This window comes from Limanda limanda, chromosome 3, assembly GCF_963576545.1.
Source record: "Limanda limanda chromosome 3, fLimLim1.1, whole genome shotgun sequence".
Classification (NCBI taxonomy): domain Eukaryota; kingdom Metazoa; phylum Chordata; class Actinopteri; order Pleuronectiformes; family Pleuronectidae; genus Limanda; species Limanda limanda.
In genome coordinates, this window is record NC_083638.1 from 30,824,266 (window position 1) to 30,849,527 (window position 25,262).

Consider the following 25,262-nt stretch of genomic DNA (forward strand, 5'->3'; position numbering starts at 1 on the left):
GCAGTACTGACCTCAATGTAAACCTTTGTGTTGTTAGCTGTGAGTAAAGTACACTTCGTCTGAACACAGTTCCCGCAGCACTTCCCAGGTATGTCCTGATATTCAGAATCCTGGAGACAGAGTGAGTAAGTGAGGGACAGGGAGACAGGGTGCCCATTGATGGATAGAGCATTTCTGGAACTTTATGAAAAGCTTGAACATAAAGGTGTCCTTGTAAGTTGTTATCATAGCAAACTCATTTTGTAGTGTTTTCATTTTGTTGACTAAAAGTCTGGGCTTTTCCTATTGTCTTAGTCAAAGAAAACCAAAGACATTTGAGTCATTTTTAGTTATCGGATTATCTCAGTTAATATAGTCTAGCAATTCACTTTATTAAGGACACTTGCACAAACTAATGCAGTTCATTACAACAGCTTTTTCATTCAGAAAGTGCAACTAAGTGAAGAAAATTAATGTTTATTATGTGGCCAGTTTGTAATTCATTTCATTTTACCAAAAGGTTTTTGTTTAGTCCTTTGCATTTACATATACGAGCCCATTATATGTTACTACATTATGTGTAAGCCTGCACAGGTTTACAAAATATGGTGTCATCCAAGATAGTTCAAGTGGGAGTAGGAATGAACTTACCTCGGAGCAGTTCTTTTTGCAGACAATAGGGTAACAGGTAATGGTGTTTAAACTTGTGGTGGAATTCATATTGGGCCCACAGTAACACTCCTGGCAATGCATTCCAGATGGTGATGCTGTTGTTCCAGAGGTTTCTGCTGATCCAGATGGTGATGCTGTTGTTGCTGATGTTTCTGCTGATCCAGATGGTGGCGCTGTTGTTCCAGAGGTTTTTGCTGATCCAGATGGTGGCGCTGTTGTTCCAGAGGTTTTTGCTGATCCAGATGGTGGCGCTGTTGTTCCAGAGGTTTTTGCTGATCCAGATGGTGGCGCTGTTGTTCCAGAGGTTTCTGCTGATCCAGATGGTGATGCTGTTGTTCCAGAGGTTTCTGCTGATCCAGATGGTGATGCTGTTGTTGCTGATGTTTTTGCTGATCCAGATGGTGATGCTGTTGTTGCTGATGTTTTTGCTGATCCAGATGGTGATGCTGTTGTTCCAGATGGTGGCGCTGTTGTTCCAGAGGTTTCTGCTGATCCAGATGGTGATGCTGTTGTTCCAGAGGGTTCTGCTGATCCAGATGGTGATGCTGTTGTTACAGAGGGTTCTGCTGATCCAGATGGAGATGCTGTTGTTCCGGAGGTTTCTGCTGATCCAGATGGTGATGCTGTTGTTGCTGATGTTTTTGCTGATCCAGATGGTGATGCTGTTGTTGCTGAGGTTGCTGCTGATCCAGATGGTGGCGCTGTTGTTCCAGAGGTTTTTACTGGTCCTGATGGTGATGCTGTTGTTGATGATGTTTTTGCTGATCCAGATGGTGGCGCTGTTGTTCCAGAGGTTTCTCCTGAAACAGATGGTGATGCTGTTCCTCCAGAGGTTTCTGCTGATCCAGATGGTGATGCTGTTGTTGCTGATGTTTCTGCTGATCCAGATGGTGATGCTGTTGTTCCAGAGGTTTCTGCTGATCCAGATGGTGGCGCTGTTGTTCCAGAGGTTTCTGCTGATCCAGATGGTGATGCTGTTGTTGCTGATGTTTTTGCTGATCCAGACGGTGGCGCTGTTGTTCCAGAGGTTTCTACTGGTCCTGATTGTGATGCTGTTGTTGCTGATGTTTTTGCTGATCCAGATGGTGGCGCTGTTGTTCCAGAGGTTTCTACTGGTCCTGTGGTTGTGGGTGTTGTTGTTGTTGTTGCTAAGGTTTTTTCTGTGAGTGGTCCTTCTATTGGTGGTTCTGTTTCTGGTGTTGGTGTTGGAACCTTATCACCAGGCTATAAAACACAAATTGATCAATGCTTTATTCTCAGACACACCTCTATTTCAGTTAATTTGCTCTGGACTAAGAAAAAAAACACATTGTTTCCTTCACATCTGTCAGGACTGTGATGTACAAAATCTGTCAAAAAAACCGATTCCTCCATAATTTTGCACCATGGTATAGTGGATATGGATGTTTTTTAACAAGAGTATAAACCATGAGTTGTGTATTAATCAGTGTGTTTTGGGATTATAAATGAAAGCACGTTTCAGCCTCCTCCTTATTTCCTGCCCTGCTGGAATTTTTTGCCTCTACTAACTGCACAGTCTGCGTGTTGACTTCAATTTTGGTAAAATAAATGCTCTGCTCTGCCTGTCTCTATCTGGAGTGTAGACAGTGTGCTTACCTTATACTCAGTCATGTTGTAGACACATACTCCTTTAGGAACTGTAGAGACAAGTCAGTATTAGATAAGTAAAGCAGATATATGGAAAATGGAATGTACTTCAGCTGCATTTAAAATCTTATCTTATCACACACACACACACGCACACACAAACTCAAGACTTAGGACTTGAAAAAATAATTGTTGAGATGAGATATATGATATTGCATGAATATTTATCATTGAAATAAAGTGTTACATGTTATATTTCCTTTATTGTGGACTATAGCTCTTCAATATCCTCATAGGCAAAATCTTGATGAGAAATATGAAGCTTTCGGTAGGATACTCAATTATGCAGGAAGGAAGAATATGGTGTCAATATTAAGGTGATGTTAAAAAAGAGTCACAAACCACACTTGTAGGATTCGCAGCAGTCGCCTTGGGTGACTTCGCGTTTGAAGCCCAGCGAGCATTGCATGGAATCAGGACACAGGCTCTTATCACATTCTGTTACAGACAAAAGCATGTTAACGTCGAGATTTGAACCATAACAGCAGTTATTCATTTTTAGGTGATTAACCACAAGTAAGCAGGAAGGTTTGCCCAGGCTTTCTTTGTCAGAAAGACCCTGCAAGCACTTACACAGATCCCCACATTCACACACGTCTGATTTCACTGGAGCAGGTAATGCCTTGCTCATGGGCTTTTCAGGGATGTTAATGAGAGAGGGGCTCTCACTCTTTAATCCTTTACGTCATTGCTGACTATTTTAAAAGCACACTGTTTTACGTGTCTGAGTCATGTTTTTGAAAACTGTTGCTTTCTAACATTGCCCTGCTGAGCTTTGAAACGTGAACATGACGTCTGCTTGAATTTCTGTTCAAAAACTGTGTTAAGGCTTTGAACTAAGTGACAGAATCACATCTAGCTCTGTGACACCTACCACATGACAGATTGTAGCAGCAGCCCTCGGTCTTGTTGACCAGCTTGTAAGGTGCAGTGCAGTCGGGGGTGGAAACTGATGTGCAATTAATAGGCTCACACACGGTGCTCATGGAATCCTGGTTGCACATACAGTTTTTGCAGTCGGATATCCATGTGTCATTGGGCTGAGTGAGAGAGAGGAGCCAGTTAACTCTCACAGTTCATGTTTTGCTCAAGCACATATATGTCTGTTTTAGGCAGAGTTCTCACCTTTTTGGGATTTCCATCAGGTCCAACACAATCTGAAATTCAAATGTTTGTGAATTTTTTATTAAACAGCTAATGATTTTGTGAAAAGCCCTTTACTCAGTCAGAGTTCTCCTCTTACCGCAGTAGGCAACACATTCGCCATTGACTGTGTTGAATAAGGTGGTGCCGTCAGTACAGAAACAACCCTCCTGAGAGCTGTTGGTGGATGCTGTCTTTTTTGCATCAAACCTCTTATTGTATCTGATGTCAGAAAGGGAAATACAAGTTATTACAGTGTCGTGAAATGTTTCAAAGGTTGACACACAACAAGGCTCTGGGAGTGGAAGGTTTCCATCAGTGAAGGGTTTCATTTCCATTTCACATTTCACTTATATATCAGAAACCAGTTGATCAAAAAAGTCAATGGTTTTTTTCGGCAGGCAGCCCACACATTTGAGCAAATTAATCTGGTGAGCGGTGTTTAAATATTAAGATACAGTAATTTTTACCTTTCATTACATGTTTGCTCCACTTTGGGGCCACAAGCTCTGTACACTTGTTTGCCTGGACACTTGTGCTCTGAAAGATGAGAACATGCTCACATACCCATTTTTAAAGAACTCCACACTGCAGCTGTGACACTCTTCACTGTTGATTATTTATCTCACCACACTGCCCGTTGGTGGCATTCCTCCAGTTGATACAGACTCCTGCATTAGAGCACTCTGCTGCGTAGGCCTCCAGGCTGGTGCAGGTGTTATTTCCATTGATACAAATGTCAGAAGTACAGGTTTTCAAGTATGATCCTGGCGGTATGACTGAGTGGCATGGTTCAAATACACTAGAGGGGACATACAAGACAGGATTGTGTTACAGGAGAGCTTTATCAAACAATTTTGCCTTTGCAACATGTGCAGAATAACATCAACTATAAGATGTAATGTTAAGAACCTGCTAGAAACCCAGATTTTTAAAAAACGTTTGAGTTTGTTATAGTTGTCTGATTCAGTTCTGTGGTGTGACTCCGATCAGATTTTTTAGCGTTTTGAATTGAACTGAATAACAATGTATCATAGTTACATTTCTGGTCACACAGCCTAAATAAAATGCATCAGTGTCTCCGTCAGATTTGTAACTGAAATCCCTCGGGCCAAGTCAGATGCACACATTTTAGTATGGCTTCCTACACCTCCTTAACACTGCTGCAATGTGTCAGTACTCTGTTGATGTTGTTGTTCCCACTCCATCTTTATGAAGTCTCACTATCTCACAACCAACTCAATGATTGAAGAAGCTGTTGTCTCAGTTTTTTTTTAACTTTATTCTTACACTTAGTCTTGATTGGAAATAATATGTCTTTTAATTGCAGTGATCACATATGCATTCACTGATTGCAGTGTTGTCTACCTCGATTTTGTTCATACATACGCTCAGATACCCTTCACTTCCACTTTTTGTCCCCTTACCTGGATTTTAGAAGATCACAGATGGCGGTATTGCAAGGAGGCTGTGTTGTTGTCTGTGGTAATCTTGTTGAGGACAGAGGGGGTAGAATAGTACTAAGGGGGTTACATGGTTTATTTGAGACAACCCACTGGTCTGCAGAGTCTGAGCAGCTTTCCACCTGACCGTTGGGAGTACGGCAGTCGTTTTTCTGGGAGTTGTCACAGGTCCCTGCAAGTAGAGAGCGAGCAGGATGAATTCCCAGCATTAGCAACAAGTAGTTGCACCAACATAAAGAGTTTGTCTCAATCACCATGTTTCCTACTGTATTTGACATAGTACTATCAAAATGATCATGATCATGTCGTATCAATTTACTTTGCTTAGATATTTTGACACAGCAACTAATACAGTTCAGTGTTGTTGAAGATCGTATAAACAGCCAGCTCAGGGTTCTAAGTATTATCCTCATACAGTGTAACATCTCTTCTCACAGGATTTGATATTCTCATATAGCCCAATGAGTGTCGTCATCATGACTGCCGCTCATAATGCTCATAGACAACTTTGCTTTACAAAGACAACTATACCATCAATGCTTGTTGAGAACTCTTCAATACAACTAAGTTTTCTTCAATCACAACCACCTTGTTTCTTAACATGTCTTCTGATTTGCATACAATCAAAATGTCCTTTTTACCATTTAGAAAATAAGACTTGGTTTCACATGGAACATATCAGATAACCTTATATTATCTGTCAATTATTCGAATCTTCAAATCTCCTGAATATACACATGAACTGGTGGCACTTATCAGGCTGAAATGAGCATTTTTACGCATTTAAGAAAGTTTGATGAATATGAGATGAAATTAGAACATGAAGAAGCTCTTATTTGATGTCTCAAGACCTCAATCCCTCATCATATAGGTAGTTTCAACTCTTGACTATCAAAACTTTCTGTACCTCACATTTTAAACATTTTCAGAAGGGTTACTTGGTGTCATATCTTAAATGCAGTCTTGCAGTGACAGTGCGGCGTCAGTTGGCACAACAGGGCCTCTCTCTCAGGTGCACTCTGGTTTTAAGTGACATTGAAAGTTCTTTCACCCCATGATTTCTCATACACAACACCTCTGTACATGTTAAGTTGAGGATCAGCGGTCACGTGTTGTTGTAACTCACCACACTGCCCCTCAGTGTTCCCCTCAAAGAGGGAAAAGGCAAGCTCAATGATGATTGAGGAGCCCCTGTAGACCACTTTTGTGCTGATGCCTGGTATCTCCAGTGTGACCTCCATATCTGTACTAGTGATGAGTAGGTCAGAGTTTTTGTAGGCCGGATAGATTCGTTTGTCATTCAAATACACCTGTGGGACAAAGAGACAAAACAGGACTATGAACCAAGCACAGCTTATTTTGACTCTCTCACCACTGACAGATTGAGGAACAGTCCCAGCTCTGACAATAATTGATAGGGTGATATACTGGCACTAAAATAACAAATGACAAGTTGGATTGTTGCTTACTGCATTAACTGTAGATTGTGAAGTCTTTATTTGCGTGAAGGCGACCTTGTGGGATTGGTACATAACAGTGAGATCCTGTGGGCAGAATGTATCCTCTGCAGGCTCACAGGCACCGTTGTTCACTGTTATCGTCAGGTTATGTGTATTGATTATCTCTTTGACCAGGTAGTAGGTGCAGTTCTTGTTGAAATCGTAGTTTTTTCCATCAAATGTCTTGTAGTGGGTTCCACTCCAGACACTGCACACACCTGAAGGGGGAAGAGCCATGTATAGAAGTTATATGTAAGAACAGTAACAGGCAGAAAAACGTAATCATCTACACCGGGAATGCTGTGTTTATTAGGAGTTTGTCTACTACAGAATCACTAATGTTTAGTTTCAATTACCCGATTTAATTTCTTTTAAATTTTTTTCATTTAATTTCTACTTGAATAAATCTTCTTGTAATTAACAGCAATTTGGCTTGAGAAGGGTTTTCAGGTACTTCTCTGTGATACAAACAAATTGTGGATGAAGAGAAGTTGAACTTGGCCGTCAATCAATTATAAAATCCAACTTGTTTACTTCTTTCTAATCTATAAGTAATTAGATGTTGGCTAAAGACTATAATAAAATTTCATGAATATTTGAGGGCTTGCCTGGAGGGCTGCATGGTTCTGTGTGAAGTTAATTTGGTCATCAGGTCCGTGTGCACTGATTGTACTACAGTACTATTTGTGCATTCGCTTGAAAAGTACACAGGAAAACGTCCCCACATGAGTTCACTCAGACCTAATTAATCCACTTTATAGATTCACATTACAGTGGACAAATAAAGTTGAGCACTTTGCATGGGCGGAGCAGCATTAACCACTGTAAAACTTGAGATGGCACTGTATTAATCGGCACCACCTAAACTACACAGCTAATGATGCTAGAGACTCACTGTTTTGTAACGAACCGGGTGAGTGCATCTGCCAGCATGTTTTACCAAGCAAAAGGCCTGTCAATTATCTGTGGTTTGATCTGAACTTAGTTCATTACTGAACAATTTGGGAGATCCAGAAACCCAAGATTAATAAGCAATTTGTCAATATTTCAATCATAGTAACTGCTGTGCCACCAAAGGTCAGATTGTGTTTTTAAAACAGTTCAAATTGCAATAGGTTGCACAGCATTGAGGCAAACTGTGAAACCTAAGAACATTTTGAATTGTGGGCCAGTTGCGCCAATTTTGATTCATGACAGTAGCCCCTATCAAAGGTTAGTATCCACTCCTTATAATACACCCACCACACTGACTCTTGCAGCCACACAGATGTGTAAACTATAAAGTGGCCTTTCGTAAATCAGCGGGTGAGTACATGCCGACTGTGGCTTCAAATCAAAACTTTCTTGATACATATATTTTACTGTTGTGTGCAGACAATATTTTCTGCAGCATGTTATATGAATGAAGATGAAATGTAATGTAATAGTTAAAAGAGACAACCTGTATTAAAAGGCTACCTTTTCAACTTACATTCACATTCGTAGTGGGAGCAGCAACCATCTTTGTTATCAATTTCAACAGGTTTGCGTCCATTAGTACAGATGGGTTTTTGTACATTGGAACAGGGAGTACGTTTCGTTTTCACTACACCATTAATGCATTCAGCTGTGGTGCAGTTGCCAGCATCCCAGGTATCTCCATTCTAGAAGGAGATTAAGAAGCAGTAAGTCACACACTCTAGTTCTGTGATCTCTAAATACATCATACATTGTAGGCAGAGTTGGGAAGTAACAAAGTACAAATACTTAATTACATTACGAGTAGATGTTTCTGTTATCTATACTTTACTTAAGTATACATTTTTCTCACAACTTGTTACTTTATCTCCCTATATTTTATCACAAATAGTTATGCTTTGGACTCACTTTCAAACAATTTCAAATCAGGCTTGCTACTTTTGTTTTAAAGGACCATTGTGTAAGATTTAGCTGAAAGTTTATATTTGCAGAAATTGAATATAAACTAATCCCCGTGATTTTTCCACCATGTGTTTCATGTAAATTGTTGTTTTCTTTAATCTAGAATGGGCCCTTTGTATTTAAATACATTATATTTACATCAGGAGCAGGTCCTCTCTAGGGAGGTTGCCATGTTTTTTACAGCAGTCAAAACTGGACAAACTCAACACCTTTAGTGTTTTATGACAACTGAAGGCTACCAAAGGTTATCTTTCATGTTTGGTAGGGGAGGGTGAGGTGAGGGGTATTCAGCTGCAGCATGCAATTTAACCACTAGATGTCACTAAATACTACACACTGAACCTCTGATGCATTTGAGGGGAATTATCAGTTATTTTTGTATTTTGTGTCATCAAGGGCCACCTTCCCAACATCAAGACAGATTTCAACCTAAAATGACAATAACATAGTAATATTTAGTGAAGACAAAAACTTCTATCGTAGGGCTATCTCCTTGCAGTCGAGGACATTTTTGCCCCCTCAGAGAAGTTGCAGAGTGAAAACTCTTCACTTTCATGCTTCTGTGTGGAGTAAAATCATTCCACTATGTAAAGTTCTGCTCAGCGATGTCTACAACGGTAAAAGCAGCTGCAGACCTAATCTCAGGGTCTGAGAGAGTAATGAGATTATAGTCTCTGTTGGCTTTTGTTTGCTCTAATATTGACAGAAACGTTGCACATTCGCCACAGTTTGAATGCATTAGCTCTGAAGGATACATCTTTTTTTTTTACTATTTAATGTGAATGTTGCTGTCACTAGGAACATCCCGCTGAACCCCATTCAAAAACAGTTGAACAAAACTTAAATTGCTTGCTCGATGTAGAAAAAGAGCAATTCTTTTAAAAATCGTATCGAATGGACACAGCTCTGAGGTAAGTACAGCCCTAATTATTTGATCTAAAAGTTTTCATGGATCTGTGTGAACTGTTTTCAATCTGTTCGGTTGCATTGAGGTTTCAGTTGCATATAAGCACAGGTTTCTTTGGTTTAACAGACATTCAGCATTCCCTCACCCTCTACCAAACCTCTCCTCCTTTTGGCCACTTGGTGAATCACCAAGTTATGAAATGGCACATTGAGGAAATAAGCTCAGGTTGCATCAGGACAAATGGCAGTTTATTTTGCTGCATTTATCTCTGTGTGCCAAAATAAAAATTGGAGCCTGTAGATCCTAATTTCGATAGAAAAGTCCTCACTGGTGTGTTGTGCACAAAATCAACAACAGGTTAAATGTCATTATAGAATGATGAACAGAATGCAGATTTTATAAATATCACACCTTTCTTTTTGGATTCTCATAAGTGCAGTCCAAAGTTGTTGTAGATGGGGTTGTTGATGGAGCGGTAGTAGAGGAAGGACTAGTTGAGGTTGAAAGTGGGGCCGTTGTAGGGGTGCTCAACCCAGGAGTTGTGGGCGGTAGTGTGGTTGTGGCACACGGCATGGAACGTATCTCAATTTTACAAGATGCGTTACAAAATGAAATATAACACCACTCACTGCCATCAGTGACATTATACAGCTGGTCCCCTGTAAAAAAGAGTTCAGAAAAACATTTAGTGAACAAAATGAAAAGAATACTATGCCATTAACAAATCTATTTATAAAGCGAGTATAATGTTCTACTTCATGTTGTAATGTAGTACTAACTAAGGATTATGCTCATTGGCTACTTTAGAGTTACTCAGGAAAGATCTACTAGGATTCTCAGATACATATATATTCATAATGAACAAATAATTAATTAATACAGTATCTATCTGTGAAGTGACTCATCATCATGTATTTAACCATGATCCCGCAACTTGGGAAACGGGTCAGAGGTTTAAAAATCTTCATCATTCAGGGGACGTTTTCTTAATTTGTTCTGTCCACTATAACAACAACAACCTTTCCAATACTCCCATTCCTGCTCTCATGAGTGTGGATTAGTGATTTTAGCCATTTTTACAAATTGTTATTATATATTAAATAGGGAGATGAGGGGACTGGTGTCTTTCAGTCAAATGTATACATTTTACTTATTTTTGCCAAAATATTTGTTTAGTTATTCTATACATTCTAATGATTATAACTGCATGATTTATATTACATTTACTGCTGCCAAATGTTATTTCTAAGTGGCCAATAACTTGAATAAACAGGTGTACTGATGTTATTAATAAAGTGCTCAAGGTGTATTGATGGTTTTAATTAAATTCAAGGTGCAGTGACAAACATGGCTTTAGCCATTTTGTAGCTCGTTCACTCAATCAGTATGTGTAAAGAATTGTAAGTTTGCTATTTTGTTGTATTAAAGACACTGTCTTGCGAGAATGTTACTTTTTCATATAGATGAAATATGACATTCGATGCTCCTTTCCATCCCTATAATTTGGTCCTCTATATATTCCTTACAATGTTAAACTGAACACACAAGAGTATTCTGTAATTTTGCAGATGGTCTGTGTGCTTGAATTTACCGCCTCTAACTTTTACGCATGGATATTTATGAACAAATATGTATCCAATTACTCATTAAAATAGAATGTCCTAGTAAGTTCCCTCTTAGTTCATTATCTATTACATTGTCCTACATTATACACTTGTTCAGGTAATACTCATTGGCTCGTTGCTTTTACTGCAATCACGATCTACATCTTTTGATGAAAATAGAATTAGTATGAAATGCAAATTAAACCTGCATGTTTAATTAATAAGAGTAGAGCTATGGATTATATGAACAAATTAGAAATGTTCTTTAAAAACTAAGCTTAAAGCATTTTGAGTTGAAAACTTTTCCAAACCCTGCATTTTGGAGGACTGAATCAAAAATACATTCACACTCTGTTTCTGTTCAAAACTGTAAAAATGATCGTAGACTGAAGGTAAGACCATTGAATGTTGAAGTATTGTGAAAAATAGTAAGACGGAGATAACATAAGGACTTCAATAAAGAGAAACCAAATGCAAAAAGGACCATTGTATCCTACTATATTGCATTCGGACCAAATACAAAATATGTATAATACATAACAACGAGATTCACTTACCAGGATTTAGTAAAGTTCCATTGACATTGCAGACACATGCTGTTGTAGTTGTGGTGAAGGGAGAAGTAGTGGTAACAACTGTAGTTGTTGGTCGGGCAGTGGTCGGAACAGTTGTGTAGACACTTGTGCTGGGTGGAAGTGTCTGTGTTATTGGGGAAATAGAGGTTGTAAATGTGCCTGTTGTTTCTGTAGTGCCAGTTGAAACTGTAGTGTTGACAACAACAGGTTTTGTAATTGCTGTTGTCGTTTCTCTCGGATGAGTGATCACTTCTTGAGTGGTGGATGTAGGTGCTTCTGTTGTCTCAACTGTTACTGTTGTTCCATTTGAAGCAGTGGTTTCTGCAGCTGTGGTTGTAGTTCCTTCCGCTGTTGTTGGAGTTGCTGTAGTGGTAGTGGTACTTACAGTTGGTTTTGATGTTACGACTGTTGTTTCTGGGCTTGCTGTTGTGACAACAGGCCCTGTGGTTGTAGTCTCAACAATACTTGTGGTAGAAACTGTCACTGGACCGGTGGTGGATTGAGGGGTTTTGGTCGTCCCAGCCGTGGTTGTAGTTCCTTCCGCTGTTGTTGGAGCCTCTGTAGTGGTAGTGGTACTTACAGTTGGTTTAGATGTTACGACTGTTGTTTCTGGGCTTGCTGTTGTGACAACAGGCCCTGTGGTTGTAGTCTCAACAATACTTGTGGTAGAAACTGTCACTGGACCAGTGGTGGATTGAGGGGTTTTGGTCGTCCCAGCTGTGGTTGTAGTTCCTTCCGCTGTTGTTGGAGCTGCTGTAGTGGTGGTACTTACAGTTGGTTTTGATGTAACGACTGTTGTTTCTGGGCTTGCTGTTGTGACAACAGGCCCTGTGGTTGTAGTCTCAACAACACTTGTGGTAGAAACTGTCACCAGACCGGTGGTGGATTTAGGGGTTTTGGTCGTCCCAGCTGAGGTTGTAGTTCCTTCCGCTGTTGTTGGAGTTCCTGTAGTGGTGGTACTTACAGTTGGTTTTGATGTTACGACTGTTGTTTCTGGGCTTGCTGTTGTGACAACAGGCCCTGTGGTTGTAGTCTCAACAATACTTGTGGTAGAAACTGTCACTGGACCGGTGGTGGATTTAGGGGTTTTGGTCGTCCCAGCTGTGGTTGTAGTTCCTTCCGCTGTTGTTGGAGTTGCTGTAGAGGTGGTACTTACAGTTGGTTTTGATGTTACGACTGTTGTTTCTGGGCTTGCTGTTGTAACAACAGGCCCTGTGGTTGTAGTCTCAACAATACTTGTGGTAGAAACTGTCACTGGACCGGTGGTGGATTGAGGGGTTTTGGTCGTCCCAGCCGTGGTTGTGGTTCCTTCCGCTGTTGTTGGAGCCTCTGTAGTGGTAGTGGTACTTACAGTTGGTTTTGATGTTACGACTGTTGTTTCTGGGCTTGCTGTTGTGACAACAGGCCCTGTGGTTGACGTCTCAACAATACTTGTGGTAGAAACTGTCACTGGACCAGTGGTGGATTGAGGGGTTTTGGTCGTCCCAGCCGTGGTTGTAGTTCCTTCCGCTGTTGTTGGAGCTGCTGTAGTGGTGGTACTTACAGTTGGTTTTGATGTAACGACTGTTGTTTCTGGGCTTGCTGTTGTGACAACAGGCCCTGTGGTTGTAGTCTCAACAACACTTGTGGTAGAAACTGTCACCGGACCGGTGGTGGATTTAGGGGTTTTGGTCGTCCCAGCTGAGGTTGTAGTTCCTTCCGCTGTTGTTGGAGTTCCTGTAGTGGTGGTACTTACAGTTGGTTTTGATGTTACGACTGTTGTTTCTGGGCTTGCTGTTGTGACAACAGGCCCTGTGGTTATAGTCTCAACAATACTTGTGGTAGAAACTGTCACTGGACCAGTGGTGGATTGAGGGGTTTTGGTCGTCCCAGCTGTGGTTGTAGTTCCTTCCGCTGTTGTTGGAGCTGCTGTAGTGGTGGTACTTACAGTTGGTTTTGATGTAACGACTGTTGTTTCTGGGCTTGCTGTTGTGACAACAGGCCCTGTGGTTGTAGTCTCAACAACACTTGTGGTAGAAACTGTCACCGGACCGGTGGTGGATTTAGGGGTTTTGGTCGTCCCAGCTGAGGTTGAAGTTCCTTCCGCTGTTGTTGGAGTTCCTGTAGTGGTGGTACTTACAGTTGGTTTTGATGTTACGACTGTTGTTTCTGGGCTTGCTGTTGTGACAACAGGCCCTGTGGTTGTAGTCTCAACAATACTTGTGGTAGAAACTGTCACTGGACCGGTGGTGGATTGAGGGGTTTTGGTCGTCCCAGCTGTGGTTGTAGTTCCTTCAGCTGTTGTTGGAGCTGCTGTAGTTGAAGTGGTACTTACAGTTGGTTTTGATGTTACGACTGTTGTTTCTGGGCTTGCTGTTGTGACAACAGGCCCTGTGGTTGTAGTCTCAACAATACTTGTGGTAGAAACTGTCACTGGACCGGTGGTGGATTGAGGGGTTTTGGTCGTACCAGCTGTGGTTGTAGTTCCTTCGGCTGTTGTTGGAGTTACTGTAGTGGTGGTACTTACAGTTGGTTTTGATGTTACGACTGTTGTTTCTGGGCTTGCTGTTGTGACAACAGGCCCTGTGGTTGTAGTCTCAACAATACTTGTGGTAGAAACTGTCACTGGACCGGTGGTGGATTGAGGGGTTTTGGTCATCCCAGCCGTGGTTGTAGTTCCTTCAGCTGTTGTTGGAGCTCCTGTAGTGGTAGTGGTACTTACAGTTGGTTTTGATGTAACAACTGTTGTTTCTGGGCTTGCTGTTGTGACAACAGGCCCTGTGGTTGTAGTCTCAACAATACTTGTGGTAGAAACTGTCACTGGACCGGTGGTGGATTGAGGGGTTTTGGTCGTCCCAGCCGTGGTTGTAGTTCCTTCAGCTGTTGTTGGAGCTCCTGTAGTGGTAGTGGTACTTACAGTTGGTTTTGATGTAACAACTGTTGTTTCTGGGCTTGCTGTTGTGACAAAAGGCCCTGTGGTTGTAGTCTCAACAATACTTGTGGTAGAAACTGTCACTGGACCGGTGGTGGATTTAGGGGTTTTGGTCGTCCCAGCTGTGGTTGTAGTTCCTTCCGCTGTTGTTGGAGCTGCTGTAGTTGAAGAGGTACTTACAGTTGGTTTTGATGTTACAACTGTTGTTTCTGGGCTTGCTGTCGTGACAACAGGCCCTGTGGTTGTAGTCTCAACAATACTTGTGGTAGAAACTGTCACTGGACCGGTGGTGGATTTAGGGGTTTTGGTCGTCCCAGCTGAGGTTGTAGTTCCTTCCGCTGTTGTTGGAGCTGCTGTAGTGGTGGTACTTACAGTTGGTTTTGATGTTACGACTGTTGTTTCTGGGCTTGCTGTCGTGACAACAGGCCCTGTGGTTGTAGTCTCAACAATACTTGTGGTAGAAACTGTCACTGGACCGGTGGTGGATTTAGGGGTTTTGGTCGTCCCAGCTGAGGTTGTAGTTCCTTCCGCTGTTGTTGGAGCTGCTGTAGTGGTGGTACTTACAGTTGGTTTTGATGTTACGACTGTTGTTTCTGGGCTTGCTGTTGTGACAACAGGCCCTGTGGTTGTAGTCTCAACAATACTTGTGGTAGAAACTGTCACTGGACCGGTGGTGGATTGAGGGGTTTTGGTCGTCCCAGCCGTGGTTGTAGTTCCTTCAGCTGTTGTTGGAGCTCCTGTAGTGGTAGTGGTACTTACAGTTGGTTTTGATGTAACAACTGTTGTTTCTGGGCTTGCTGTTGTGACAACAGGCCCTGTGGTTGTAGTCTCAACAATACTTGTGGTAGAAACTGTCACTGGACCGGTGGTGGATTGAGGGGTTTTGGTCGTCCCAGCCGTGGTTGTAGTTCCTTCAGCTGTTGTTGGAGCTCCTGTAGTGGTAGTGGTACTTACAGTTGGTTTTGATGTAACAACTGTTGTTTCTGGGCTTGCTGTTGTGACAAAAGGCCCTGTGGTTGTAGTCTCAACAATACTTGTGGTAGAAACTGTCACTGGACCGGTGGTGGATTTAGGGGTTTTGGTCGTCCCAGCTGTGGTTGTAGTTCCTTCCGCTGTTGTTGGAGCTGCTGTAGTTGAAGGGGTACTTGCAGTTGGTTTTGATGTTACGACTGTTGTTTCTGGGCTTGCTGTCGTGACAACAGGCCCTGTGGTTGTAGTCTCAACAATACTTGTGGTAGAAACTGTCACTGGACCGGTGGTGGATTTAGGGGTTTTGGTCGTCCCAGCTGAGGTTGTAGTTCCTTCCGCTGTTGTTGGAGCTGCTGTAGTGGTGGTACTTACAGTTGGTTTTGATGTTACGACTGTTGTTTCTGGGCTTGCTGTTGTGACAACAGGCCCTGTGGTTGTAGTCTCAACAATACTTGTAGTAGAAACTGTCACTGGACCGGTCGTGGATATAGGGGTTTTGGTCGTCCCAGCCGTGGTTGTAGTTCTTTCGACTGTTGTTGGAGCCTCTGTAGTGGTAGTGGTACTTACAGATGGTTTTGATGTAACAACTGTTGTTTCTGGGCTTGCTGTTGTGACAACAGGCCCTGTGGTTGTAGTCTCAACAATACTTGTGGTAGAAACTGTCACTAAACCGGTGGTGGATTGAGGGGTTTTGGTCGTCCCAGCCGTGGTTGTAGTTCCTTCAGCTGTTGATGGAGCTCCTGTAGTGGTAGTGGTACTTACAGTTGGTTTTGATGTAACGACTGTTGTTTCTGGGCTTGCTGTTGTGACAACAGGCCCTGTGGTTGTAGTCTCAACAATACTTGTGGTAGAAACTGTCACTGGACCGGTGGTGGATTTAGGGGTTTTGGTCGTACCAGCTTTGGTTGTAGTTCCTTCCACTGTTGTTGGAGCTGCTGTAGTTGAAGTGGTACTTACAGTTGGTTTTGATGTTATGACTGTTGTTTCTGGGCTTGCTGTTGTGACGACAGGCCCTGTGGTTGTAGTCTCAACAATACTTGTGGTAGAAACTGTCACTGGACCGGTGGTGGATTTAGGGGTTTTGGTCGTCCCAGCTGAGGTTGTAGTTCCTTCCGCTGTTGTTGGAGCTGCTGTAGTGGTGGTACTTACAGTTGGTTTTGATGTTACAACTGTTGTTTCTGGGCTTGCTGTTGTGACAACAGGCCCTGTGGTTGTAGTCTCAACAATACTTGTGGTAGAAACTGTCACTGGACCTGTGGTGGATTTAGGGGTTTTGGTCGTACCAGCTGTGGTTGTAGTTCCTTCCGCTGTTGTTGGAGCTGTTGTAGTTGAAGTGGTACTTACAGTTGGTTTTGATGTTACGACTGTTGTTTCTGGGCTTGCTGTTGTGACAACAGGCCCTGTGGTTGTAGTCTCAACAATACTTGTGGTAGAAACTGTCACTGGACCTGTGGTGGATTTAGGGGTTTTGGTCGTCCCAGCCGTGGTTGTAGTTCCTTCAGCTGTTGTTGGAGCTCCTGTAGTGGTAGTGGTACTTACAGTTGGTTTTGATGTAACAACTGTTGTTTCTGGGCTTGCTGTTGTGACAACAGGCCCTGTGGTTGTAGTCTCAACAATACTTGTGGTAGAAACTGTCACTGGACCGGTGGTGGATTTAGGGGTTTTGGTCGTCCCAGCTGAGGTTGTAGTTCCTTCCGCTGTTGTTGGAGCTGCTGTAGTGGTGGTACTTACAGTTGGTTTTGATGTTACGACTGTTGTTTCTGGGCTTGCTGTTGTGACAACAGGCCCTGTGGTTGTAGTCTCAACAATACTTGTGGTAGAAACTGTCACTGGACCGGTGGTGGATTGAGGGGTTTTGGTCGTCCCAGCCGTGGTTGTAGTTCCTTCAGCTGTTGTTGGAGCTCCTGTAGTGGTAGTGGTACTTACAGTTGGTTTTGATGTAACAACTGTTGTTTCTGGGCTTGCTGTTGTGACAACAGGCCCTGTGGTTGTAGTCTCAACAATACTTGTGGTAGAAACTGTCACTGGACCGGTGGTGGATTGAGGGGTTTTGGTCGTCCCAGCCGTGGTTGTAGTTCCTTCAGCTGTTGTTGGAGCTCCTGTAGTGGTAGTGGTACTTACAGTTGGTTTTGATGTAACAACTGTTGTTTCTGGGCTTGCTGTTGTGACAACAGGCCCTGTGGTTGTAGTCTCAACAATACTTGTGGTTGAAACTGTCACTGGACCGGTGGTGGATTTAGGGGTTTTGGTCGTCCCAGCAGTGGTTGTAGTTCTTTCAGCTGTTGTTGGAGCCTCTGTAGTGGTAGTGGTACTTACAGATGGTTTTGATGTAACAACTGTTGTTTCTGGGCTTGCTGTTGTGACAACAGGCCCTGTGGTTGTAGTCTCAACAATACTTGTGGTAGAAACTGTCACTGGACCGGTGGTGGATTGAGGTTTTTTGGTCGTCCCAGCCGTGGTTGTAGTTCCTTCCGCTGTTGTTGGAGCCTCTGTAGTGGTAGTGGTACTTACAGTTGGTTTTGATGTAACGACTGTTGTTTCTGGGCTTGCTGTTGTGACAACAGGCCCTGTGGTTGTAGTCTCAACAATACTTGTGGTAGAAACTGTCACTGGACCGGTGGTGGATTGAGGGGTTTTGGTCGTCCCAGCCGTGGTTGTAGTTCCTTCAGCTGTTGTTGGAGCTCCTGTAGTGGTAGTGGTACTTACAGTTGGTTTTGATGTAACGACTGTTGTTTCTGGGCTTGCTGTTGTGACAACAGGCCCTGTGGTAGTAGTCTCAACAATACTTGTGGTAGAAACTGTCACTGGACCGGTGGTGGATTGAGGGGTTTTGGTCGTCCCAGCTGTGGTTGTCGTTCCTTCAGCCGTTGTTGGAGCTGCTGTAGTTGAAGTGGTACTTACAGTTGGTTTTGATGTTACGACTGTTGTTTCTGGGCTTGCTGTTGTGACAACAGGCCCTGTGGTTGTAGTCTCAACAATACTTGTGGTAGAAACTGTCACTGGACCGGTGGTGGATTGAGGGGTTTTGGTCGTACCAGCTGTGGTTGTAGTTCCTTCCGCTGTTGTTGGAGCTGCTGTAGTTGAAGTGGTACTTACAGTTGGTTTTGATGTTACGACTGTTGTTTCTGGGCTTGCTGTTGTGACAACAGGCCCTGTGGTTGTAGTCTCAACAATACTTGTGGTAGAAACTGTCACTGGACCGGTGGTGGATTGAGGGGTTTTGGTCGTCCCAGCCGTGGTTGAAGTTCCTTCAGCTGTTGTTGGAGCTCCTGTAGTGGTAGTGGTACTTACAGTTGGTTTTGATGTTACGACTGTTGTTTCTGGGCTTGCTGTTGTGACAACAGGCCCTGTGGTTGTAGTCTCAACAATACTTGTGGTAGAAACTGTCACTGGACCGGTGGTGGATTGAGGGGTTTTGGTCGTCCCAGCCGTGGTTGTAGTTCCTTCAGCTGTTGTTGGAGCTCCTGTAGTGGTAGTGGTACTTACAGTTGGTTTTGATGTAACAACTGTTGTTTCTGGGCTTGCTGTTGTGACAACAGGCCCTGTGGTTGTAGTCTCAACAATACTTGTGGTAGAAACTGTCACTGGACCGGTGGTGGATTGAGGGGTTTTGGTCGTACCAGCTGTGGTTGTAGTTCCTTCCGCTGTTGTTGGAGCTGCTGTAGTTGAAGTGGTACTTACAGTTGGTTTTGATGTTACGACTGTTGTTTCTGGGCTTGCTGTTGTGACAACAGGCCCTGTGGTTGTAGTCTCAACAATACTTGTGGTAGAAACTGTCACTGGACCGGTGGTGGATTGAGGGGTTTTGGTCGTCCCAGCCGTGGTTGAAGTTCCTTCAGCTGTTGTTGGAGCTCCTGTAGTGGTAGTGGTACTTACAGTTGGTTTTGATGTTACGACTGTTGTTTCTGGGCTTGCTGTTGTGACAACAGGCCCTGTGGTTGTAGTCTCAACAATACTTGTGGTAGAAACTGTCACTGGACCGGTGGTGGATTGAGGGGTTTTGGTCGTCCCAGCCGTGGTTGTAGTTCCTTCAGCTGTTGTTGGAGCTCCTGTAGTGGTAGTGGTACTTACAGTTGGTTTTGATGTAACAACTGTTGTTTCTGGGCTTGCTGTTGTGACAACAGGCCCTGTGGTTGTAGTCTCAACAATACTTGTGGTAGAAACTGTCACTGGACCGGTGGTGGATTGAGGGGTTTTGGTCGTACCAGCTGTGGTTGTAGTTCCTTCCGCTGTTGTTGGAGCTGCTGTAGTTGAAGTGGTACTTACAGTTGGTTTTGATGTTACGACTGTTGTTTCTGGGCTTGCTGTTGTGACAACAGGCCCTGTGGTTGTAGTCTCAACAATACTTGTGGTAGAAACTGTCACTGGACCGGTGGTGGATTGAGGGGTTTTGGTCGTCCCAGCCGTGGTTGTAGTTCCTTCAGCTGTTGTTGGAGCTCCTGTAGTGGTAGTGGTACTTACAGTTGGTTTTGATGTTACGACTGTTGTTTCTGGGCTTGCTGTTGTGACAACAGGCCCTGTGGTTGTAGTCTCAACAATACTTGTGGTAGAAACTGTCACTGGACCGGTGGTGGATTGAGGGGTTTTGGTCGTACCAGCTGTGGTTGTAGTTCCTTCCGCTGTTGTTGGAGCTGCTGTAGTTGAAGTGGTACTTACAGTTGGTTTTGATGTTACGACTGTTGTTTCTGGGCTTGCTGTTGTGACAACAGGCCCTGTGGTTGTAGTCTCAACAATACTTGTGGTAGAAACTGTCACTGGACCGGTGGTGGATTGAGGGGTTTTGGTCGTCCCAGCCGTGGTTGAAGTTCCTTCAGCTGTTGTTGGAGCTCCTGTAGTGGTAGTGGTACTTACAGTTGGTTTTGATGTTACGACTGTTGTTTCTGGGCTTGCTGTTGTGACAACAGGCCCTGTGGTTGTAGTCTCAACAATACTTGTGGTAGAAACTGTCACTGGACCGGTGGTGGATTGAGGGGTTTTGGTCGTCCCAGCCGTGGTTGTAGTTCCTTCAGCTGTTGTTGGAGCTCCTGTAGTGGTAGTGGTACTTACAGTTGGTTTTGATGTAACAACTGTTGTTTCTGGGCTTGCTGTTGTGACAACAGGCCCTGTGGTTGTAGTCTCAACAATACTTGTGGTAGAAACTGTCACTGGACCGGTGGTGGATTGAGGGGTTTTGGTCGTCCCAGCCGTGGTTGTAGTTCCTTCAGCTGTTGTTGGAGCTCCTGTAGTGGTAGTGGTACTTACAGTTGGTTTTGATGTTACGACTGTTGTTTCTGGGCTTGCTGTTGTGACAACAGGCCCTGTGGTTGTAGTCTCAACAATACTTGTGGTAGAAACTGTCACTGGACCGGTGGTGGATTGAGGGGTTTTGGTCGTACCAGCTGTGGTTGTAGTTCCTTCCGCTGTTGTTGGAGCTGCTGTAGTTGAAGTGGTACTTACAGTTGGTTTTGATGTTACGACTGTTGTTTCTGGGCTTGCTGTTGTGACAACAGGCCCTGTGGTTGTAGTCTCAACAATACTTGTGGTAGAAACTGTCACTGGACCGGTGGTGGATTGAGGGGTTTTGGTCGTCCCAGCCGTGGTTGAAGTTCCTTCAGCTGTTGTTGGAGCTCCTGTAGTGGTAGTGGTACTTACAGTTGGTTTTGATGTTACGACTGTTGTTTCTGGGCTTGCTGTTGTGACAACAGGCCCTGTGGTTGTAGTCTCAACAATACTTGTGGTAGAAACTGTCACTGGACCGGTGGTGGATTGAGGGGTTTTGGTCGTCCCAGCCGTGGTTGTAGTTCCTTCAGCTGTTGTTGGAGCTCCTGTAGTGGTAGTGGTACTTACAGTTGGTTTTGATGTAACAACTGTTGTTTCTGGGCTTGCTGTTGTGACAACAGGCCCTGTGGTTGTAGTCTCAACAATACTTGTGGTAGAAACTGTCACTGGACCGGTGGTGGATTGAGGGGTTTTGGTCGTACCAGCTGTGGTTGTAGTTCCTTCCGCTGTTGTTGGAGCTGCTGTAGTTGAAGTGGTACTTACAGTTGGTTTTGATGTTACGACTGTTGTTTCTGGGCTTGCTGTTGTGACAACAGGCCCTGTGGTTGTAGTCTCAACAATACTTGTGGTAGAAACTGTCACTGGACCGGTGGTGGATTGAGAGGTTTTGGTCGTCCCAGCCGTGGTTGAAGTTCCTTCAGCTGTTGTTGGAGCTCCTGTAGTGGTAGTGGTACTTACAGTTGGTTTTGATGTTACGACTGTTGTTTCTGGGCTTGCTGTTGTGACAACAGGCCCTGTGGTTGTAGTCTCAACAATACTTGTGGTAGAAACTGTCACTGGACCGGTGGTGGATTGAGGGGTTTTGGTCGTCCCAGCCGTGGTTGTAGTTCCTTCAGCTGTTGTTGGAGCTCCTGTAGTGGTAGTGGTACTTACAGTTGGTTTTGATGTAACAACTGTTGTTTCTGGGCTTGCTGTTGTGACAACAGGCCCTGTGGTTGTAGTCTCAACAATACTTGTGGTAGAAACTGTCACTGGACCGGTGGTGGATTGAGGGGTTTTGGTCGTACCAGCTGTGGTTGTAGTTCCTTCCGCTGTTGTTGGAGCTGCTGTAGTTGAAGTGGTACTTACAGTTGGTTTTGATGTTACGACTGTTGTTTCTGGGCTTGCTGTTGTGACAACAGGCCCTGTGGTTGTAGTCTCAACAATACTTGTGGTAGAAACTGTCACTGGACCGGTGGTGGATTTAGGGGTTTTGGTCGTCCCAGCTGAGGTTGTAGTTCCTTCCGCTGTTGTTGGAGCTGCTGTAGTGGTGGTACTTACAGTCTGTTTTGATGTTACGACTGTTGTTTCTGGGCTTGCTGTTGTGACAACAGGCCCTGTGGTTGTAGTCTCAACAATACTTGTGGTAGAAACTGTCACTGGACCGGTGGTGGATTGAGGGGTTTTGGTCGTACCAGCTGTGGTTGTAGTTCCTTCCGCTGTTGTTGGAGCTGCTGTAGTTGAAGTGGTACTTACAGTTGGTTTTGATGTTACGACTGTTGTTTCTGGGCTTGCTGTTGTGACAACAGGCCCTGTGGTTGTAGTCTCAACAATACTTGTGGTAGAAACTGTCACTGGACCGGTGGTGGATTGAGGGGTTTTGGTCGTCCCAGCCGTGGTTGAAGTTCCTTCAGCTGTTGTTGGAGCTCCTGTAGTGGTAGTGGTACTTACAGTTGGTTTTGATGTTACGACTGTTGTTTCTGGGCTTGCTGTTGTGACAACAGGCCCTGTGGTTGTAGTCTCAACAATACTTGTGGTAGAAACTGTCACTGGACCGGTGGTGGATTGAGGGGTTTTGGTCGTACCAGCTGTGGTTGTAGTTCCTTCCGCTGTTGTTGGAGCTGCTGTAGTTGAAGTGGTACTTACAGTTGGTTTTGATGTTACGACTGTTGTTTCTGGGCTTGCTGTTGTGACAACAGGCCCTGTGGTTGTAGTCTCAACAATACTTGTGGTAGAAACTGTCACTGGACCGGTGGTGGATTGAGGGGTTTTGGTCGACCCAGCCGTGGTTGAAGTTCCTTCAGCTGTTGTTGGAGCTCCTGTAGTGGTAGTGGTACTTACAGTTGGTTTTGATGTTACGACTGTTGTTTCTGGGCTTGCTGTTGTGACAACAGGCCCTGTGGTTGTAGTCTCAACAATACTTGTGGTAGAAACTGTCACTGGACCGGTGGTGGATTGAGGGGTTTTGGTCGTCCCAGCCGTGGTTGTAGTTCCTTCAGCTGTTGTTGGAGCTCCTGTAGTGGTAGTGGTACTTACAGTTGGTTTTGATGTAACAACTGTTGTTTCTGGGCTTGCTGTTGTGACAACAGGCCCTGTGGTTGTAGTCTCAACAATACTTGTGGTAGAAACTGTCACTGGACCGGTGGTGGATTGAGGGGTTTTGGTCGTACCAGCTGTGGTTGTAGTTCCTTCCGCTGTTGTTGGAGCTGCTGTAGTTGAAGTGGTACTTACAGTTGGTTTTGATGTTACGACTGTTGTTTCTGGGCTTGCTGTTGTGACAACAGGCCCTGTGGTTGTAGTCTCAACAATACTTGTGGTAGAAACTGTCACTGGACCGGTGGTGGATTGAGGGGTTTTGGTCGTCCCAGCCGTGGTTGAAGTTCCTTCAGCTGTTGTTGGAGCTCCTGTAGTGGTAGTGGTACTTACAGTTGGTTTTGATGTTACGACTGTTGTTTCTGGGCTTGCTGTTGTGACAACAGGCCCTGTGGTTGTAGTCTCAACAATACTTGTGGTAGAAACTGTCACTGGACCGGTGGTGGATTGAGGGGTTTTGGTCGTCCCAGCCGTGGTTGTAGTTCCTTCAGCTGTTGTTGGAGCTCCTGTAGTGGTAGTGGTACTTACAGTTGGTTTTGATGTAACAACTGTTGTTTCTGGGCTTGCTGTTGTGACAACAGGCCCTGTGGTTGTAGTCTCAACAATACTTGTGGTAGAAACTGTCACTGGACCGGTGGTGGATTGAGGGGTTTTGGTCGTACCAGCTGTGGTTGTAGTTCCTTCCGCTGTTGTTGGAGCTGCTGTAGTTGAAGTGGTACTTACAGTTGGTTTTGATGTTACGACTGTTGTTTCTGGGCTTGCTGTTGTGACAACAGGCCCTGTGGTTGTAGTCTCAACAATACTTGTGGTAGAAACTGTCACTGGACCGGTGGTGGATTTAGGGGTTTTGGTCGTCCCAGCTGAGGTTGTAGTTCCTTCCGCTGTTGTTGGAGCTGCTGTAGTGGTGGTACTTACAGTCTGTTTTGATGTTACGACTGTTGTTTCTGGGCTTGCTGTTGTGACAACAGGCCCTGTGGTTGTAGTCTCAACAATACTTGTGGTAGAAACTGTCACTGGACCGGTGGTGGATTGAGGGGTTTTGGTCGTACCAGCTGTGGTTGTAGTTCCTTCCGCTGTTGTTGGAGCTGCTGTAGTTGAAGTGGTACTTACAGTTGGTTTTGATGTTACGACTGTTGTTTCTGGGCTTGCTGTTGTGACAACAGGCCCTGTGGTTGTAGTCTCAACAATACTTGTGGTAGAAACTGTCACTGGACCGGTGGTGGATTGAGGGGTTTTGGTCGTCCCAGCCGTGGTTGAAGTTCCTTCAGCTGTTGTTGGAGCTCCTGTAGTGGTAGTGGTACTTACAGTTGGTTTTGATGTTACGACTGTTGTTTCTGGGCTTGCTGTTGTGACAACAGGCCCTGTGGTTGTAGTCTCAACAATACTTGTGGTAGAAACTGTCACTGGACCGGTGGTGGATTGAGGGGTTTTGGTCGTCCCAGCCGTGGTTGTAGTTCCTTCAGCTGTTGTTGGAGCTCCTGTAGTGGTAGTGGTACTTACAGTTGGTTTTGATGTAACAACTGTTGTTTCTGGGCTTGCTGTTGTGACAACAGGCCCTGTGGTTGTAGTCTCAACAATACTTGTGGTAGAAACTGTCACTGGACCGGTGGTGGATTGAGGGGTTTTGGTCGTACCAGCTGTGGTTGTAGTTCCTTCCGCTGTTGTTGGAGCTGCTGTAGTTGAAGTGGTACTTACAGTTGGTTTTGATGTTACGACTGTTGTTTCTGGGCTTGCTGTTGTGACAACAGGCCCTGTGGTTGTAGTCTCAACAATACTTGTGGTAGAAACTGTCACTGGACCGGTGGTGGATTTAGGGGTTTTGGTCGTCCCAGCTGAGGTTGTAGTTCCCTCCGCTGTTGTTGGAGCTGCTGTAGTGGTGGTACTTACAGTTGGTTTTGATGTTACGACTGTTGTTTCTGGGCTTGCTGTTGTGACAACAGGCCCTGTGGTTGTAGTCTCAACAATACTTGTGGTAGAAACTGTCACTGGACCGGTGGTGGATTGAGGGGTTTTGGTCGTCCCAGCCGTGGTTGTAGTTCCTTCTGCTGTTGTTGGAGCCTCTGTAGTGGTAGTGGTACTTACAGTTGGTTTTGATGTTACAACTGTTGTTTCTGGGCTTGCT

The 25,262-nt window shown here is 44.3% G+C and overlaps 1 protein-coding gene across 1 annotated transcript in view; it reads right to left on the reverse strand.

The window, feature by feature from the left end:
• The window catches only part of LOC132998173 (mucin-5B-like), a 47,450-nt gene that overhangs the window by 1,897 nt on the left and 20,291 nt on the right, over positions 1-25,262 (reverse strand). The window contains exons 29-43 of the mRNA XM_061067671.1: positions 24,940-25,182; positions 23,803-24,021; positions 16,954-17,214; positions 16,367-16,617; positions 7,896-8,067; positions 6,395-6,642; positions 6,052-6,235; positions 4,890-5,097; positions 4,092-4,264; positions 3,933-4,002; positions 3,563-3,684; positions 3,445-3,476; positions 3,194-3,359; positions 2,662-2,757; positions 631-1,863 (exon numbers count right to left, since the gene is read on the reverse strand). Of these exons, the coding sequence (XP_060923654.1) occupies positions 631-1,863; positions 2,662-2,757; positions 3,194-3,359; positions 3,445-3,476; positions 3,563-3,684; positions 3,933-4,002; positions 4,092-4,264; positions 4,890-5,097; positions 6,052-6,235; positions 6,395-6,642; positions 7,896-8,067; positions 16,367-16,617; positions 16,954-17,214; positions 23,803-24,021; positions 24,940-25,182 (3,678 nt within the window). The remainder of the gene's footprint in view (positions 1-630; positions 1,864-2,661; positions 2,758-3,193; positions 3,360-3,444; positions 3,477-3,562; positions 3,685-3,932; positions 4,003-4,091; positions 4,265-4,889; positions 5,098-6,051; positions 6,236-6,394; positions 6,643-7,895; positions 8,068-16,366; positions 16,618-16,953; positions 17,215-23,802; positions 24,022-24,939; positions 25,183-25,262) is intronic.